Source organism: Manacus candei, unplaced genomic scaffold, assembly GCF_025592945.1.
Source record: "Manacus candei isolate 608988 ecotype Guabito, Panama unplaced genomic scaffold, ASM2559294v1 h1tg000056l, whole genome shotgun sequence".
Classification (NCBI taxonomy): Eukaryota; Metazoa; Chordata; class Aves; order Passeriformes; family Pipridae; genus Manacus; species Manacus candei.
Window position 1 is genome coordinate 8,249,029 of NW_026138104.1, and position 12,959 is coordinate 8,261,987.

General features: G+C 39.0%; 1 protein-coding gene across 1 annotated transcript in view; it reads left to right on the forward strand.

Moving 5' to 3' along the window:
* The window catches only part of APBB1IP (amyloid beta precursor protein binding family B member 1 interacting protein), a 65,118-nt gene that overhangs the window by 12,824 nt on the left and 39,335 nt on the right, over positions 1–12,959 (forward strand). The window contains exons 2-4 of the mRNA XM_051802401.1: positions 3,507–3,578; positions 5,605–5,692; positions 7,510–7,799. Of these exons, the coding sequence (XP_051658361.1) occupies positions 3,507–3,578; positions 5,605–5,692; positions 7,510–7,799 (450 nt within the window). The remainder of the gene's footprint in view (positions 1–3,506; positions 3,579–5,604; positions 5,693–7,509; positions 7,800–12,959) is intronic.

Consider the following 12,959-nt stretch of genomic DNA (forward strand, 5'->3'; position numbering starts at 1 on the left):
AATTATAATAGTAATTTTGTTTTCCTAAACCCAATCAATAAAAATTCAAGAGAAGATAAAGACACCAGTAGAGGCAATGGCTTGGTGACAACATGACTTTATCCATCTAGTGATGGTGGATGTCTGTTCATTAAAAATGACACTGGAATGGGACACTGACACATTTCCTTCTCAAAATATATGTTCATACCTTCTCCCTTCCACCACGTGCTTAAGGTTAAAAAACCCCAAGTATTAAATGTCATTTTGAAGACGTCAGTGAGGAAAAGTCATCAGTGACTAACTCAGCTCCAATTTAACAGTGAAAATTCTTACAGAATTATTTGCACATTGATTTTTCTAGGATTACATTTTTCTTATGAATCAAATGTGTCTGAAGATTCAGAAAATCATATAATTGGAAAGAAGGAACTCCAAATTTACTGGAACCTCTACAGATCCTGTAATTTAGTGAAAAGTCTTGTATAGTCCAATATTCAGTTCTCTTGCCTTTTTGTTTAGGTTTTTTTTTTTGTTAACTACTAAGGAGTGTTCTTAGGTTTGATTGTTTTTCTTTTTAAACAGTTCTTACTCCTTCTCTTGATAAGAGGTTGCAACTGGTTGCAACTTGAGTAATTTTTTGTCATTTTTATATTCCTGTTCTGAAAAAATACAGCAAAGGAGAAATTCAGTTTGTCAAAAGAATTGTATGAAGACCTTTTCCTGAAAGTTGATCTAACTAGTGCTTAAAAAAAACCTTCGAAAACATACAAATAGCTAGAACTGATGAGATTTCCTTAGAAGATATTTTGATCTCCTAAATCAGAAAACAGGAAAACATAAAATTATTCAGTATTATTTAAATATTGATGAGATACTTCTCAATATGAACTGCAGCTCCATTTTTTGTCACATAACAAATGTATCTTCACTCTCCCTGATCAAATAAGTGCCATTTTATCTATCCTTTCTGTGAAAATTGATTCTCCAAGTACCAGGTGGGTAGGAAGCTGCACAGCTGTTGATTCAAATAAATGAATTAAGATTCAGTAATCATATGCCACCCAGCATACTGCTGAATCTACAGAAAGAGAATTTTATATGCAAAGCTCCGTGTAAGTGTGATACAGACAGAGAGAGGGAGCCATCCAGTGTGGATTAGTCAGCTGGAAATAAAGCAAAAAGATGACTAACTCTCCATTTGCTCAGTGCTGTGTGATGTGTGTTCCCTGTTCCATGGGCATAGCTGTGCCATCTCCAGTGTTGGGATAGGGTTACCCTCAGCCCTGCCAACCACATCTTGTTAAAATGTCTTTAACAGTATCCAGTTCTTAAATCTTTGATTTCTGGGATCTGAGAGAAATATGAAAGTTCAAAGTTCAGTTCCCAGTTGCCTGTGCCTTGTTTAGTTACACTGGCTACAAAAAAGATCTAAAGGAGGTAGATTGTACCCTGAACCTGACTGATGAAAGCTGTACATGCTATGCCTAGTGAGTTCTGGTGCCAGGAATAATACAGGTGGTAAGAGGACAAGTGGAAATTAAGCCGATCATGCTTACATAGATACTGGAAAGATGAAGTCCAAAGTAAGTAGAGTAGCTCAAATTGCTCCAGTATTGTCATGTTACAGATGTGTTACCAAAAAGATTTTCAAACATCAGATACTGACTTTAGTGATTCAGTGGCCTTTATAATTTAACTGTGAAATAGTCAAGGGGCTCAAGGTGCTCTATTAAAGGAAAAGCATTAAGATTGAAGAATAGTGTACTTGCTGGTCTTCTTTTGCTGCCAGTCTTTACTGTCATTAGAGTTGCTTCTGTCCTCAGTTGATTGCTTTCTTGCATCAGGTTGGTCCTCCTCCTGTAAGGTGCTGCAGTCAGTTGACTTTGGCTGGCTACCAGCTGCTTGCCAAGCTGTTCTATGACTTTCCCTCCTCAGCAGAACATGGAGAGAAAATACAATGAAAAGCTCATGTTTTGAGATAAGGACAGAGATCACTTGACAATTGCCTCTTCCCACTCAAGTGGCAAAGGGGAATGGGGAATGGGGATTGCTGTCAGTTCCTAATGCTTTGTCTCTGCTGCTCCTTCCTCCTCACATTGTTTCCCTGCTCTGGCATGGGGGCCCTCCATGGGAGACAGTCTTTCATGAACTTCTCCAATGTGGGACCTTCCCACAGGCTGCAATTCTTCAAGAACTGCTCCAGCTTGGATGCTTTCCACAAGGTACAGTTTATGGATATCCGCTCCAGCAGGATCCTTTGTGGGCTGCGGGGGAACAGCATGGGCTGCTTCACCATGGGCTTCAGCATGGGCTGCCCAGGAGTCTCTGCTCTGGCACCTGGAACATGTCTCCCTCCTTCTACACTCACCTTGGTGTCTGCAGGGCTATTTCTCTCACATTTTCTCACTGCTCTCGTGCAGCTGCTGTGCAGCATTTTTTAGCCTTTCTTAAATATGTTGTCACAGAGATGCCACCAGCATCGCCAGTGAACTCCATCTTGGAACCAGCTTGAACCACTGTCCCTCTCTGACATGGGGGAACTCCTGGTATCTTCTCACAGAAGCCACGTAAACCCAACACAGGTGCACACAAACCCAGTGAAGCAGTAGGGCTACTTAAATGTTTAAAGTTCGGCCCTGGTTTGACACCTGGTTTTATGCAATCAGTGCCACAGTTCTCGGTCCCTTGGAGGCTTGAGCCTCTTAAGAAAAATCATGTTTCTAATTCTTGTCTCTAGTAATGTTCCATGTCAGACACCCTTTTTACAGTGCTTCTTTGCCTGCAAAGGAACAAATTTAAAGAGGAAGAGGATTATTACAGAAACTGTGTCTCTGCTGTATCTCAGTACCACCAATGTGCAATCCTGTCCTCACCCTGCCCTCTTGCAACAAGCACAACCATTTACTGTCATGCAGCATGTACCCATTTCCCTTGTTTCAGTGCTGACCCTCAGGTATCTTCAGGTTAGGTAAGACTGGAGTTCTCTCAGTGCACTGGTATTTGAAAAAAAAAAAAAAGAAATATTCAACCAAATGTTGGTCAAGTACCTAACCATAGCCAGGTGCTGGATGACACCCAGTTTACTGGATGACACCCAGTAAACTCCTGTAGTAATAGTTGTCTAAGCCAAAGAAAGAAGGGTTTCAAGATGAAACATGCAGAAATTTCTCAACCTTAAACTTTGTTTCCCTCTCCATCTCTCACAGGCTACATTTCTTTGATGTGTAAGATACAACCATGGTTTATTAGCTAGTGACTTCCTATGAAATATAGATAATATAAGGAGATTGTTGGAACGTCTGATGAGTGTAGATCCCAAGTGTGTGTTTAAGCATATTGAGAGTCTGATCTGTTAGTAGTTACTTTTAAGTTATGGATTCATGTTTTGGAAGTCATGAACAATTGTTTTAAAGTTAATTGTGAACACAATATAAAAGAACATTGCCTGTCTTCTGGTTTTGACCATTGCTGGCCTTGGAAATGAACTTTTGCTGACTTTCTGCCTGTGGATTTTTTTCTTTCAGATGGAGCAAACCTGTGATGATATAGATGAAATGTTCAGCAATTTGCTTGGAGAGATGGATATGCTGACCCAGGTAAATAATTATTTTTTTCTGTCAAAATTAGTGAAATAGCTATTATGTGTCAGGGAAAAGAAGTAAATTTTCTACATTTTTCATATACTCCCACTCTGAATAAATACAAATATATTATTTTGAAAAACCTTCAACTAAATTTTTCTGCTTGACAGTTAAAACAAGTGGCCTGAAGTAGAAGGTAATATCAGTGCAGGGTAGGTTCTTAAAGAGAGCTAATTGCTTACGAAAGACATTTTCTCACAAAAAACTCCAACTCACCAATTTAAATTCCTCTGGACTTGGTCCAAAGAAATTGAAAGATTTTGTCATAACAGGAAGAGTCTGAGTCTGTATTTTCAGGCTTGAATGCTTTGCATACATGGGTAAATGGGATGTAGCCTGAGTATCAAATGTGAACTTTGAAAATGAAAGCAACATTTTGAATGTATACATTAAAATAATCTTTATATATGGCAAAATATTAAGTTACAGCTAGAGTGGCATTCAAGAATTTACAGAGATATTATTGCCAGTGTAGAATACACTCTTGAGAGGAAAGTATAAAAGAACATGAGCCTTTTTCTAAAGCTCTAGTCATTAAATACTTCCTGCATAACCTGATGAAAGGATAATTTTTATTCCTAGGAAAAAACCCTACAAAGACAATAATATTTTATTAATAATTTAGTAAATGCATGCTCAAAAACACTTAAGTTGTGATCTTGGATTCTGTGTGAGTCTGTTTACAGCCTCTGTTTTGAGGGGGTCTTTCTTCTTGGTGAATCTCAGTGCTTGACAAATTAGATACCAATAATTCTGAGCCTCAGAATAGAAATTGTATTTAAACTGTGTGAAAGCCAAGATTTCACATGACATTCTTAGCTGTCAAATCACAACATTTTGACCCTTTGTGCTCTTGAAGGGCTCTTTATAATAGTGTGTATTTTATTTATACATATATCTATGTATATAAAGAGGAGGGGGTTTATGGTAATTTCATGTTATTATTATGCCTTGAAAATTAGCAAAAGACTGCTTATGATAATTTTTATCTCCTCAGATTGGACATAGCACTGTTACGAGTGCAGGTGATGCCAACAGAGTGAACCTCTTGTGTCTCTGCACACCAGTGCTCTACCTGATGGAATAGAGTCTTCCTAAGATGGAGACTGACTCCTTCTTTCCAAAGTTCTGGCATCACCTCTTACATCAGCATTATATGGGAGAAGGAGACAGGCCTGTCTGGAAGTCTGAAGACTTTCAGTTAACAGACTTGGATCTTAATTTCTTTAGACTCTTAAATTCCAAACCAAGAGTGGAGATAGTTTTCCACACTTTTTTACCAATCTGCGTCTTCCTAAAATATGTGTAAATGATAGAAGCACACAGAGATACCTTTACATTGCATAACAAGGCTGAAAAAGAAATGCAAGTTCAGATTTGGGCTTCTCTGCCAGAAACTAGGAATTCTCTATTTAACTAAGCACATTTACAGTTTACATTGCAACAGCATGTCTTTTCATTTGTTGTATTTGGGTTTGGGGTTTTTTTCAAAGAGCAGAAGAAAGCAACAGCTAAGTTACATTTATATTAGTAAATAAAACACTCTGGAGAGAAAATGACACTGTAGCTTAAATATGTACATAGCTCTTTTCTCACCCTCCCCCAAAAAGCTAAAGAAAGCTAAAACTCAGTCTGGCTTTGTCCACTGTCTGGATTAGAAGCAGTCCTGTTTTCTGCTGTTCCCTACATCAAGCCTAGGTGTTGCTGGTGTGGTGACAAGAGTTGCTGTTGTCATGGATCAACATGGGATTGAGAAGCATGCAAAACCCTTGACATGATTGTGAGACAGTGCTTGAACCCTCGTCTTGGCCCTAGTTAGTTTACCTGTTTAGGCATAATCCTAAAAAACAGTTTGTGTCATTCTGTTCCTTGAAGAAGAATTGATTTCATTAGATAAGTTCAGATAATTGATTTAGAAGTGTTAATATCTGTAATAGTAATTATATCATCAGATACCTGTTTTTTTCTTCTACCTTAACAGAGTTTAGGAGTGGAGACTGTACCACCTCCATCCCCCAAAGAGTCCAACGATCAGTTCAGCTTTACAGTTGGTTTTAAAGATTTAAATGGTAAGTAGCTGAATGGACTCTTTCATGCCTTTTATGCTTACTTAACATAACTCACAGCAACAAATGAGAAGAAAATCTTTGCATACCCCTGATCAAAAAAATCCCAAAACAAACAAAAGAACCCTGTTTTGCTGGAGAGGGAGGTATATTTGTTTGTCTCAATTTAGGAAACTTGAAAGGGGCCAATTTTTTGGGGTGTTAGTCAGTCTAAACAAGAATCAGACTTTTAAAAAGGTCTGGGTGTAGAGGAAAACAAAAATGAGAAGTCTCCCAAATAACTTCCTAAAATGCAACGTCTTTAATATAAAGATTTAACTTGATAGAAGACAAAGTTCCTCAGTGTGATGTCAGAACTGTGTAAGCATTTTTGTTCAGTGGAAGTTTCAGCTTCCACTGCTTCCACTTTACATTGCTTATTCTCATTTTGGTTTGCACTGCCATTTTTGCATGTACAGCTACTCGTTGATGCTGTGTGACAAACCAAATGAGGGAATGTATCCGAGTTTAAAAAAAGAACACTCCCTATGATTTTGTACATGCTGGGGTTTTGCAGTTTTTTCCTTCTTTTTTTTACTGGGGGCTGGTTGTTTGCATTTGCCTGAGTTGGTGCTAACCTTCCGTATTGTCCCGGGATCAGTTCTCTGTTAGGTTTCCTAATGACTCTACCAGCAAATTGGGTAGAACTATGTAAATACAGAGGACCATAAGCCATCTTTCCCACTGAAGAGAAAAACTTATTAAATACTCTGTTAACAGGTAAAGCAGGGTAAACTGAGATGGTCTAGTGGCATATTCACACTTAGTCTGATGAATAATCTATTGTTTATTGGAATATTTAAGCATTTGTTAGTATCCAGTTCAGGATTCTCCATCCCTTTTCAAAATCTCACTTAAAAGTTTTCTCAATTTGTGATTTATTTATTTTTTAACTACACTCTTTAAAGAAATTTAAACTGCAAAATCTGTTTGATCTTATAAAAACCTTCTCTTCTAGAAAGCTAAATCATCCTGCAAGGGTTTTATTCTACAGTATCTCTTACATCACAGCTAGTTCAAACTACAAAAGAAATTACATAGTAAGTTCCAGTATAGGATTTTATCTTATACTCTGTCAGAGTAGAAAACAGAAGGAAAAAGTTACAATATTTCTATCTGATTTATAAGATGCTTTTAAAACATAGTCTTGTTTGCTTTTTGCTTAAACGATCTTCAAAAACCTATGTGTGACATACCACCCATGTGGTATGTCACAAATGTTGATCACACAATTACTGATGTAATACAAATGATACCATACAATTTCTTGTGTCTTAGAGCTTTTTGATTTTGCTTCATGCTAATTTTAGAGTTGTAGAATAGTAGTAATATATGAAGATATTCTTGATCTAGGCCTCAATGACACATTTTGTTGCTATACCAAAACTCGCTAAGCATTTATGTATGTGCTTAAGTGAATAACCTAATGGGAGCTAATGGAATGTCTTGCACCCATATCACTAAGCATGTACCCAGTGACCTTGCTGAATCAGGACCATGTTTTATAACATCAAAAGGGCCTGAGACTGTATCACTGGAACTGAAGCTTCCTGTCTGGTTTAGTTTATATTCATAGAGTTCCTTGTACTGTGAACTTCAGTATGAGCAGATTAATGGCTATTCCTAAAGCACATTTGTTTCCCGCCCCATGTAAAATGTTTCCTTTCCCATAACCCTTGTGCCTTACAGTAACCATGCCTTCTGCAATTTAATCTCCACGGAACCGGAAACAGTATTTTGCATTGCACTCACTCTGACACATTTTGTGTTTTTCTTTTCAGAATCCTTAAATGCCCTAGAGGACAAAGACCTGGATGCTTTAATGGCTGATCTTGTAGCAGACATAAATGAGGTTGAACAGAGAACTTTACAAGCACAGAAATCTTCTTGCAACCAGCAAAGTACAGTCGCTCAGCCTTCAACGGGCTTGGATAGTGACATTTGTTCTAAATCAAGTCTCTGTGTTACCATTACTGGACAGTCTGGGGATGACCTGCCCCCTCCACCTCCAGACCCTGATTTAGACCTTCCACCACCACCTCCTCCACCTCCTTCTGAGCCACTTACCCAGGTAAGTCTGGGTGGAACCTTATTCTAAGCATTCACTTGCTCTTGTAATTTTGCAAGTGGTGTTTGGCACTGGAAAGCTTGTGGATATCCCAGGTAGATACATCATGGGAAAGCTCTGCAGTGATGAGACATCCATGAACTGTGGAGTGAGATTTCTACTGTTGTGAGCAGTTTCTGCCTGTTCCTTGACCTATTGTCCACTCCTTCACCTTTCTAATCATCATTTTGATAGCCCAGTACAGGCATAAATCATCGCAAATGTTTTATTGTAACAGAAAATTTATAACTGAACATTTTTAAGAATCACTGATCAGTTAATATCTTCTTATAGAGAACTTGGCTTTGGCATCAGTGCAAAACATGGCCAAAGATCCCTCCACTTTGTGAAGATGTCACTGCGTTCGTTCAGAGCAGTCTGTGCTACTGGTACTGATAAGACAGTTCTGCAAATGTTTCCCAGATCCATCCGTGGCCTAAGTGATTTCTTGCAATAGGAAAAGCTGTTCAATTATGTGATATTCAGCATTTGGTAGGAGATCAGATGTAAGGCTGAGCACAAGAAGTATCTCTCCTAATCCTAACACAGAATCACTCTACTCTTCTTGGTCTTGTCTTTGAAAGGAAGTAATGAAGACCATCTGCAATAGGGGACAAATGCCCTTTACTTAGGAGGTGCTAAAGTTATCAGCAGGTAACCATAAACAATTGGCTGACCTGTGTCAAAGTTTTCAGATTTATCACAATCTCCTCCCTGTTTGTGTTTCTGCAGAGCTGAACAACTGAAATCAAATGTGATATTTCTAGTAGAAGCTTTAGAAGTTAATTTCTTTGATGTGAGGTTGTGGAGAGGTAGGTAATGTAAGAATTCTGCCTTGTCACAGCCCTGTGAGGAGAGCATGTGCATTAGAATTAGAAGAGTGATGCAGCCCAAAAAACATGAAATCATCTTTTTCAGTGTTTATGTGTTTCATCAGTGTTTATGTGTGCAGTAACTATGACAGAGATGTTTGCATTTAGGGAATGGAAATATTTTGGGGAATGTGAAAAGTGCTCAGTCAGCCCATGCAAAACTGTCAGTTTTGCTTAAAACCATGGCCAGTTCATTACTGTTTAGAAGTCCACACGGACTGAATATGAGTCACCTCTACATCACTGCTTCCCCTGTGTTTGGCATCATACAGCAGACATTCAGCAAAAGGAACAGAATTGGGTGGGAAGAGGACATTTCTGATGATACAAAAACTGATTCACTGGGTAAAGCTTCATTTGATGCATAGGACCTTTCGGAGCTGTTTGAAGACTGAAAGTCTTCATGTGAGAGGAACTGTGCCATTTTTTTGCATCTCAAAGATAATAAACTTCCTGTCTTAAAGGAATATCAACATTTGAAAAAGCAGCAGCTAGACAGCTTTATAAGATGAAGTCTTTTATTTAACTAGTATAATTGATGTAGAAGAGATGCTATTAAGCTCAACTCTATCCATTGTCTCACAAATATGTCCCCATCTTGATTTATACCTTCAAGGAAGTACCAAGCTTCTTAATAGTCTGGTTTGGAAGCTGACAAGTATGGTCTGGAAGGGTAGCTGGTTAGATGGGCTTAGACTGGCCAAAATGCCAGACTCAAGGGCTGGCAGTCAGTGGTTTGCTGGCTGGTAGTAAGTGGGATCAGCACTGGGGTTTGTATACTTTAATGTTTTTATCTGTGACCTGAGTGATGACATAAAAACCCACCTGCAGATGTGCTGTAGATGCTTTTAGTTAAGGGCACTGATTGACAAGATGAATGGCAGATATTTCGTGCGAGGGGACCTTGAAAACATGAGGATTAGGCCAGCAAAACCCTCAGAAACCCAGCAAGGTACGAGGTCCTGTGCCTGGGGTGTAGTGACCCCATACATTTGTACAGTTTAGGAGATGACAGGCTGAGCAGCAGCCCTAGTGAAGAGGAGACGGCATGCTAGTGGATACCACAGTGAATAAGAACCATGAGTGCAAGTCATCTCAGTATGGGAAACTGGCCTCTGTTGGGAGGAGTATGGCCAGCAAACTAAGGGACCCATTATTCCTTTCTCTTGGCACTGACAGGCCCATACCTGGAATACTGCTTTCCACTCTAGATGTGGAGATACTGGAGAGTGTCTAGCAGAGAGCTAATGGGATGGCCAAGGGCAGGGAGTGATCAGGGCCCAGCAAGGACAGGCTGAGGGAACTGGGCTTGTTTAATCTGACAGAGGAGGCTGGGGAGTGATCTAATGACATCCTAAAAATACCTGAAGGGTAGATGCAAACTGGTGGAACCAAATTCTTCTATGGTAATGTTAGGTAACAGGTACAAGTTGTAGCTTTGTAGTTTCAGACAAGACATTAGGAAAACCTTTTCCATTTCAGATGGTGATGTAACGCTGTGGTCTGGTGATCACAGATTCTCTGTATTTCAAGTTTTTCCAAACTTTGCAAAGGAACATTATGGCTGACCTGATCTAGTGCTGCTCTGGGCAGGGGCCTTCAGACCTCTCTTCCAAACAGCGTTTTTATGATGCTGTGATCTAAAGCTCACTGAAATTAACTGCAGTTCTTTCCCATTAGTGTTGCACTGAGCTAAATGTCTGTTAGCTGGCATGTTGTATTGCCTGAGGGTCAAACAAGATTTCAGAGTGAGAAGAGGATATACTTGCTAAACACAACTGGAATTCTATATGAAAAAACGTAGCCTAAAGTCACTTCTCCCTCAATTAAAGTGTTCCTCTGAAACAGTGCCAAGTTAAATCTACTGGTATTGTCTGATCTCTTTGCAGATACAGGGAGTGGGGCAGAGAAGGATGGGAGCAGGTGGTAGAAGCATTTCTAAGGAATATGTCTGCAGTAGATGATTTCCTCATTAGGGCACTGATTCTGCTTTCTCCTGCAGCCTTTACCTCATTTTATGATACATGTTGTATTTAAATACTGATGACATACCCACTGTGGCATAGTGTCCACAAAATTGCCTACAGGGCTCTTACGCAGGTTGCAGTGTGAATGATGGAGGTAATAACCATTTAAAATTAATATGGAAAGAATTGATCTCAAATTAATATTCACTGTCTTGGTTAGTATTTGCTTTGACATGACATTTCTGCTTAGTAAAATGAAATTCAGCTGTAAATGGAATCATCAAAACCATGTTCCTGTAAGGCAGGATTCTTGAAAAGTGATTCTTGAGCCAATCAAGGCTGAAGTTTTGTCTAACACTTCTGGTTGGTGTAGCCAAATAAGAATAGTGTTAGTTATTCCCAATGCAGCTGTGATACTAAGTCTGTTCTCTAACCTTTAAGTGTGCCAAAATTAAGAAGTACAACCTTTCTTTCAAGGAAGCATAGAGGTGTCTCATAAATTTCCATCAATCCTGACATTTCTTTTTACAACTGTCTTTAAGCTAAATAAGGCCTTCTACATTTTTTGTGGCATTATTTGTATGACTTTATATATTTCTGTTTAAAGATTCCAGAAAATGTGGTGATGATACTGTAGCAGGAAAAAAAAAATCTTGTAGCTTGTCAAAGCATTTCTCTAACAGTGCTAAAATTTTGCATCTGATAACTTATTTTCTTTTTCTGCATTTAGTCAGACAAAGCTTATGAAAACATGAAGGCTCTCAGGTGAGGGCTCTGATGCACAGATTTGTACAATGTGTGAACTCTGTTCAACACAGGTCACATGCAGGTGAAGCCTGAGTTATACCTGCCTAAAATTTTCGTCAGAAAATCTGCCCATGCCCCACTCAACCACTTTGGTTAAGATGTTTTTTCTGCTTCCTGAAGAAGGGTGATAAGGGGAGGGCCACAGCATGAGAGGCTCTTCCTTCCCTAGAACTTCTGTTCAACTACAAAAGACTATTTGGATTCTCTAAGTTAAGCATTGCTGAGCTGTAGCAATGCAAATTTCGATACCTGTGTAGAAAAAAAAAACAAATTTATTTTTAACTGATTGTCTGGTATTGATAGTGGAGAATTTGGCAACAAGAAGCATGTTTCAAATGGTGATAAAGCAAAAGATGTTTAATTCAGCAAAAGGGATATCAGTTAGGAGGACTTTAGTTTTGGTTGAACTTGCCTCAAAACTTGAGATGAATAAGTTAACCTTCTTAGCTCTTTCTTTGCTATTATTCTATGATATCTCTCTAACAGGGAAGTGATGGCAATGCTTAGTTAGGCCTAGTTTCTTGAAAATGCATCTTCCATGAGTTGCAATCAGTTCTCCTAGTGTGAAGACCAGTAAAATTATGACTGTAGTGTAGAAAATGGAGGCTGAAGATAACAGAGAAAAATCTTGTGTAGAAGCAGGGCAGGAACTTTCTTCCACAGTCATTGACTGGAAGTTGGGTGCCTGTCAGCACCATAGCTGGTCCTACCCCTTTAAACCAAAGGAGACTGTGAAAGTATGAGAGAGCAACAGGGACAGCGAAAATTAGCAAAGAGGCAAGAAGGCAAAGACGAGACAGTTTTCAGTTGGGGCAGCAGGGATGTAAAGTTGGAAAGGAACAGAGTCCTTCAGTAGTACCAAGAGTCCAAGGCAGCCTCAGGAACCACAGTTACTTGCTGTCCAAAATGTGCTTTTCCAGCTCTGTATGTTACTGGAGAAGACTTCTGGAAGACAGATGGCAAAAAGAAATGGTCACAACCAATACAGTAGGCACAGAGGCAACAGTAGGCAGTGGCATTTGGTATATGTACCTAAAACTCTCAGCATCTGGGGATCCAGAGTCTTCTTGGATCACAAACCTCACTGGTATTAAGAGAGAGGCATGGTACTGATAACAGCTGCTTTAAAAAAAAGAACCGAGTGATACAGAGGTTTTTGGGAATCTTACTGTAGCATTCAGCAAAAGCTGGAATGAACTTGAGCACTATCTAGCTGTGTCTGTGTTAATACAAATAGGTCCATTAGTAGAATAAAAAACCATGTCATCTAGTTGAAGGAGTTGTTCCTCTCAGTAAGTATCCATGCAGTAAGAACTCATGTGGCAAGTGAAATAATTCAAGTAAATTAATGTACTTAACAGAAAGTATAAAGTTATAAGTTGTATAATTCCAAGCTAAATTTTTAGTAAGATCCTAAAAACTCTAGTTCTCTTAACCCTATTGAGAAGTGAGTTTTCTTCCAAGCAACTGCTTCCACA